This window comes from Mobula birostris, chromosome 18 (genome assembly GCF_030028105.1).
Source record: "Mobula birostris isolate sMobBir1 chromosome 18, sMobBir1.hap1, whole genome shotgun sequence".
Lineage (NCBI taxonomy): Eukaryota > Metazoa > Chordata > Chondrichthyes > Myliobatiformes > Myliobatidae > Mobula > Mobula birostris.
Window position 1 is genome coordinate 31,170,470 of NC_092387.1, and position 7,633 is coordinate 31,178,102.

At 44.2% G+C, this 7,633-nt stretch overlaps 1 protein-coding gene across 6 annotated transcripts in view; it reads right to left on the reverse strand.

The window, feature by feature from the left end:
- pik3ap1 (phosphoinositide-3-kinase adaptor protein 1) overlaps positions 1-964 on the reverse strand; it is a 148,860-nt gene extending 147,896 nt beyond the window's left edge. For all 6 annotated transcript variants that reach the window (XM_072282395.1, XM_072282398.1, XM_072282397.1 and 3 more), the window contains exon 1: positions 730-964. In XM_072282395.1, the coding sequence (XP_072138496.1) occupies positions 730-742 (13 nt within the window). In that variant the 5' untranslated portion in view covers positions 743-964. The remainder of the gene's footprint in view (positions 1-729) is intronic.
- Positions 965-7,633: the final 6,669 nt, after the last annotated feature.

Here is a 7,633-nt window from a genome sequence, read left to right on the forward strand (position 1 = left end):
AAATAACCACTGCACTGTTTGCATATCAGGATCATTGATTTTTCCCCGTTTCAATTTACTGCTGACGGTTTAAGAGAAAAATTAATCGGGGAACATTTCCTTGACTCTCCAGTTTAAAACTATAATGTTCTCAAACTGGATTTCAGGGAAACCACTAATCGACATTTGCGCGAACACAACAACGGCCCCGAGCCACTCTTGGACAGAGGTCTATCGTTTTAATCGCACAATTTCCGCAATAGATCCAATCGACAGTGTACGTTGAAGTGTTAGAAATGTAAACGTTGTCCGCAAATACTTTAAAAGAACTTGTCAAGGTTGAAAATTATGACCAGAAAGTGCCAAAATATACGCCTAGATGTGCCACGATCCCAGGGTGTTTCACTTGCCCCATTAACTCAGCCGACGTGAGGTGACTCTCTGTGCACTTTCCGGGCAAACAGCTTACCCAACCGCGGCAGGGAGAGGGGTCAAGTTTGCTGAGCGCACTGAGTTAACACAGCGTTTAATTCAATAGACTATGGTATGATCGTCCCGACACCGACGGTCTTGGTCGGGGCTAACTTGGACTGAGGTGTCCTGGGAATTCTGCCGGACTCATGGCTCCGGGACTGAGAGGGAGACAGACAGACACACACACACACACACACACACACACACACACACACACACACACAAGCTCCGCGAGTCCACTAGGGCGGGGGTGAGACTGGAGGTGAAGCGGGTTACCTGAGGCTGACATCGTCCCGGCAGCGGCCGCTCTCACCCACCCAGCCCGACAGATGGGGCATCACACCGGGCCGACTCGGCAGCGCGGCCTGCAGTGTCCGGGGACTCGGTGGGGTACGGGACAGAGCTGCACCGCTTCTCTCCTCTCCGCCGCTTCTAAATCTAATTTCCTTCTCTGTTTCGCCGGAGCCGTCACTTCCTCAGTGTTGGCGGCGCTGTTCCCACGACCGCGTTCCTTCCCCGCCCCTCCATTTACCTCCTCCCACGCTCCGGCTCCTCCCCCTCCGCGTCCCTCTACTCACCCTTCGTCCCTTCCTTCACCTCTAAACTCGCACATTCTTCTCCTCCTCCCCCCCCAATCCCCCTCTCATCCCCCTCCTATCCCATCTATTCACCCTCAACCCCACCCCCACAGAAGAAACTATATTCCACACTTTACTAACTTGTGACTGGCCTGTCAGGGTTCATTGCACTTTCTAACAGTTCAACTAAAGCATGTTTTTATTAACTTGCCAGGTGTCACTGGCATGGTCAATATGCACTGCCTATGCCTTCAAAAACACAGCAGTGAGCTCCTTCCTCGAGCAAATGAGATCCTTATGGTGAAGGTGTCCACTCTCCCTCAACCCAGCAAAGAAGGACTGGTGAATGGGGAACACGAGATGGTGGTGTTCACGTGCACTCTATGGTGGTAGAGGCAGTGAATATCCCCACTTTCGACTCTCTATCAGAATTAGGTTTATTATCACTGACATATGTCATGAAATTTGTTGTTTTGTAGCAACAATACAGAGCAAGACATAAAAACTGCAATGAGTTACAAAAAAATTAATAAATAGAAAGTATTGACATGGTGCTCGTGGGTCCAGAAATTTGATGACTAGAGGAAGCAGCCATTCCTAAAACATTCAGTGTGCATCTTCAGGCTTCTGTGCCTCCTCGCTGATGAGAAGAGGACATGTCCCGGGTGGAGATGGTCCATAGTGATGGATGCACCTTCTTGTAGCACTAACTTTTGAAGTGGTGGGGAGGGGGGCTTGTGCACATGATGGAGCCTCCAATCATCTGTAGCCACTTTCGATCCTGTACATTGGACTTTTCATACAAGGCAGCGATGCAGACAGTCATAATGTTTTCCACTGTGCATTCGTAGAAATTTGCTAGAGTTTAAAATGACGTACCAAATCTCCTCAAGCTCCTAATGAACTATACAGTAGCTACTGGCATGCCTTTGTGATTGCATTAATTTTCTGGGCCCAGGGCAAATCCTCTGAGACGGAAGTGACGAGGACCTTTTCACTTCTGACCCCTCAATGATGACTGGTGTGTATTCTCTCGACTTTTCCTTCTTGAAGTCCACAATCAGTTCCTTGGTCTTGCTGATGTTGAGTGAAAGTTTGTTGTTTCAACACCACTCAACCAGCCGATCTGTCTCCGTCCTGTGCAGGTTGTCAACACTAATCAACTGAAGGTCATTGTTAAACCAGCTGGCAAATTGGGATAGCACACACAAAATGCTGAAGGGGGGGCTAAGCAGATACACACCTTGCCCAAGGGTGATGTGCAGATTAATGGAGGGAAGGAGTGCTTCATGCCTCTTTTGGTAAAGACCATAAGATATAGGAGCAGAACTAGGCCATTTGGTGTCAAAGTTCAGGCAGAGATCAAACATCCAGAGAAATCCAAAAATCAGAATCAGGCAGAGTCAATATTCAGATGGATAGAGTACAGATATGAATGCTGGAAAGGCACAGGAAAACTCACTAGCACAATCCAGCAACAAACAGCTGAAAACACAGGACTGAAATACACTGAACAATAAACAGAGAGGCAGGTGATAGGCGGAGAACAATAAGACACAGGTGGCAGCAATACAGGTAATAATGAGAAACAGATGAGAGACAGAGTACTCAGTAATACAGGGGCTGGAGTAGAGCAGGAGCGGGGACAGGAGCACATGGCAATACAAAACCACAGACTGACAGCTTGGAGGAAACACACAAAAAGACTGAGTTCAACTGGAGGTACTGACACTACACTAATTTTGGTTTTCTACAGCTGCAGTATAACAATATTCCGAACAATGAAGACAAATATGTCATATACAGTAACTTCTTTATCACTCGGTTCACTCGGTCTACTTGTATTGCCACTCTCTGGGAGCTACTGCATCTCAAGATCTCTCTGTACATTTAAGATAGAAAACATACCTGGCACTTACTGAGGAAACTCTCACATTTTAATTTTTCGAGATACACCATGGTAACAGACCCCTCAGGTCCAATGAGTCCACATGCCCAATTACACCCATGTGACCAGCTAACCTACTAACCTGTACATCTTTGGTATGTGGGAGAAAACCAGATCACCCGGAGGAAATCCACACAGTCACAGGGACATCCCAAAATGCATCATCTCACACTTATCCAGCTTAGACACCATTCTGCAATTTCCCTCCCAAATTTCCAATTGATCTTCATCTACTGCACCCTTTGTCAACCTTCCACTCTATCCACAGATCCACCAATTTAGATAATGAGAACACTCAGTCCTCTTTTATTGTCATTTAGAAATGCATACATGCATTAAGAAATGATACAATGTTTCTTCAGAGTGATATCACAGAAAACAGGAGAAACCAAAGACTAACACTGACAGAACCACATAATTATAACATATAGTTACAGCAGTGAAAATCAATACCATAATTTGATGAAGAACAAACCATGGGCACGGTAAAAATAGTTTCAAAGTCCCCGAGTCCCCGACAGCGGCGGCAAAAGGGAGAAACTCCCTGCCATAAACCTCCAGGCACCGTCAACTTGCTGATGCCTTGGAAGCAGCCGACCACAGCCGACACCAAGTCCGTCCGTCCGAAAACCTCAAGCCTCCGACCAGCCCCTCCGATACAGCCTCCCGAGCGCCATCCTCTACCGAGCGCCTTCGACCTCGCCCCGGCCGCTGAAACACGCAAAACCGAGGATTCGGGGCCTTCAGCTCTGGAGATTCTGGTTACCATGCAGTAGCAGTGGCAGTGAAGCGGGCATTTCAGAAGTTACCAGATGTTCCTCCGTACTCTCATATCCGTCTCCATCAAATCAGGATTGTGCACAGTCCCATACTTGACAGATTACAGGTATCAATCACCGGAGAGGCCGCGCGCGTTGCCATCGCACCACCATCTTCTCCTTTTCCTTATCTTCTGAAAAATAACTAGTCAGCCCAATAGCAATTTAATCCAGATTATTAATTAATATGTAGAGTATAAAAACAACAGTGGTCCTAGCAATTTCCTTGTGGAATACAACTAGTCACGGGCCTCCAGTTAGAAAAATACCTCTCCACCACTACACTCAGTATTCTTTGACAAAGCCAATTTTTGAGGTCTCCCATTAGGTCCTGCTTCTTAAACATTCTCTTAAAGTCTTAAAATCCATCACCAAGATCTTTTTTATTTCATGGACCTTGGTCATGACCTTCAGCTCATCAGCCTCGCTCTCTAGAATATCCTGTGGCTGCTCAATGATATCCTTGACTCTGGTGCGTACAATCTCGGAATCACTTCTGCAACTCACAGACAAGCCTGCCTGTGCCCCTAACTACAGAATCCCAGTAACCATTGCCCTCTTAACCTTTCTCCCCTCTCACTCTGGTTCCATCTGTGATCTGCCCCATCACTATTGACAATACAATATGCTTGGAGAGCAGACTCCCTCAGGAGTCTCCTAAATAACCAGCCTGCCTCTTTTGCTTGTCAGGAGGTCATGTTTTCCTCCTCCAATTACACTCGTTTCAGCTGAATTTCAAATTAATTTCTTTTCAAGTGGATTGGGCCACTGGGCTCCTCGAGTCTGCGCTGCCAGTCAATCAGATCATGACTGTAACCTCAATTTTACACTTCTGCCAACCACTGATAACCTTTCACCGCTTTGCTTATCAAATATCTGTTTCCTTCTCCCTTAAAAATATTGAAGTCTTTATTTAAGTATTTTTAGTCTATTAATCTTTATGGCCACGTAGCACCCCAGTGTGACCAGGCTGCTAATACTTCTCAAATTCTTTTGAAGAACTCACACAATTACAATGTGATGCATCATAGGCTGTAAAGACCTTGTGAACTATAACACCCTATGTGCAAACCTATAAAGGGTATAATTGTAAATGAGAGATACTCGACTGTAGCAAGAAAAGTAGCAGCAACTGTACGAATTGTCAGAGACATGATCCCGAAAGGCACTGTTGGTATCTCCCCTGGAGGTCATTTGTGCTTCTCCAAATGGACTTTATGCAGTTACCTAAATGTATGCATTGTGATTATGCACTTGTTATCTCCATGGGTAGAAGCTTATCAAACTCAGAGAAATGACATAATGCTAAATTTATTATTATGAGAATTTATTCCTAGCTTTGAGATCCCTGAGAAAACCTCAGGTGTTAAAGGCCCTCACTCTGCAGGTAAAGTTGTATAGGAGTTGACAAAAGCCTTGCAGTATAAACATCATTTTACCTGCCCTTACATCTAAAATCTAATGGGGCAGATGAAAAGAAGAACGGGGCCTTGCCTTGAAATTTATAGTTAGCTAAATGTTGCAATGGGACTGAGCTAAGGAGACTAGAGGCATATCCACTGATCCTCATAACAACACACTGAGCTCCAAACTGCATAACAGACCTATCTCCACACGAAATGGTATTGGGATATCCCATGCGTTTGCCGGTGCTCCTCCTGTTGCATTATTCAGAAGGACATCTATATTTTGAGTGAGACCATGTTGTAGTATTGTATAGCACTAACACAATCTCTTAAAGGTTTCCATCAGCAGGTCCTTCAAGGCCAGAAGATCATGTTGGCTTCAGAGTGTCAGATCTACTAACTGGGAGATTGGGTACAGGTGAGATCCTATCAATGAAAGAAATGCCTTGAGCCCTGCTGGTCAGGTGCTTTTCAAGTACTGCTGACTACATATACTGCTCTGAAGGTCCAAGGGAAGCTGATGTGGATCCATGCATCGCATGTTAAGACAGCGTGCCACCAAACCAGAGAACTGGTGACCAGAAGAACCTTGACGATAAGGACTAATTAACTGAATTGATCATCTTTACCTGTGACTTTAATGAATCACTATACATTGTAAGTTTTGGGTAATCTGGGCATCTGGTTCCTGTTTAAGTGCAGAACTCCCCATTAACATTGACACTCTTAACATTTCATCCTAGATATGAACTTGTACCGTGTACTAACCAATCAGGTTGTTGGGTGTGTTTTAGAGGGTCTATACATTTTGAGAGGTATGAATCATAATGTTGATTCTGTGTTTTATTTTAATAATGGAGGGAGCACAGGACTGCACTGCCCAGAGAAACAACTCTTGCCAGAGCAACTGTTCTGAAGGATGTTGTAACAGCAAAGCCAAAATCAAAACAATTGCCACTGTTGGCGACCCTATGGATTTGTTATATTTGCATGACGTGCCCCAGCTCCATGATTGCTCCAAAAGTCAATTCCTTTACTTGATCTCTTTTATTAGCAATTATCAAACATACAGTTTTGAAGCAAAAAAACTGAAGCATACCTAAGTGTAAGCTAAGTGTAATTGAATGTTATTGAGCAGTCAGCAAAAGATACGGCATCCACTAGTCTCAAGGTACAAACTGCAATGAAATAAGTATACGTAACTTATTTCCTTCACTTTTACCACACCCCCACTCTTATGACTAGTTACCATCATAAACATAATAAAAGTACAATACAGAATACAATGCAGATAGATATTAGATACATGTCTCCTATATTCCAGCTCCCTAATTATTATACTAGAGTAATTACAGCTACATGCTACCAAGAAACAGGAGACACAAAATCTCAACGTTTACACGAATGTCCTCTTCTGGTAAGCAGTCTATCCTGGACTGTGATCTGCTCCTGACAAACCAGGTTGTTATTCTTGAATGTATCAGGATAATCTGTTTTGAAACACTGTTGCCAAAGCTGATTTAAATTCAACACTGAAGTCCCACTAACTGTCAGCTCCGGCCAAGCGTAGCCCCTTCCACCGCCACCGTCTCCTTTTAATGACACATTAACACTCCAACACAGTATTGTTCTGATGAAGCTGTTCTATCTTGGTGAAGGACCTCAGCCCAAAATGTTGACTCTATACTCTTTTCCATAGATGCTGCCTTGCCTGCAGATTCTCTTGTGTCTATTGTTCTGATTGCATGGGGTCCATTATTGACATTGCAAATCACTTACAACTGCTCCAATGCCTTAGGCACATTCACCCATTATCAGCTCAATTCCCAACAAATGAATGTGCTTCAGGTGAGACCATTCCTGAAGATCTTTCTGACAAGGAATGTTCTCTTTGTAGACAGGCATACGTTTCTGTGTTGAGATGTTAGGAAGATCACAACAGTTTTTATTACCTAAACCAAACACTTCCAATTCTGAAATGACGTGACTACCCACAACCTTCTCATAACCCATTGTGCGTAAAAGAATACGTGTTCCTTTTCCTGTCAGGTTGAGCTTGTTCATAAAGCTCACTGTACAGAACACAAGACACTGGTTACTTACACTTTCCTAGATCAAGGAAGTTCAGTGCTGTACTTCCTTGATTTAGAAAAGCAAAAGTAACCACTGTCTTATTACCCTTCTTAGACTTCACCTGAACTGGAATTATAGGAAGTTTACAATCATGATCACCAGACCTCATAAGGTACTCGCTGCTGTGTTTGCTTCACAAATGGCTCGTTTCGACTCTGCATCCTTTTCATCAGTTCCAGGCTCAGTTGCAGCTTCACTTTCCACAGTGGTAGCAAAGCTGCTTCCTTTAGCTTGAGAACAAGTTTGTGATCCAGTTTTGTTCACACCCTTGCCTACTGACGGCAATGTAACATTTTA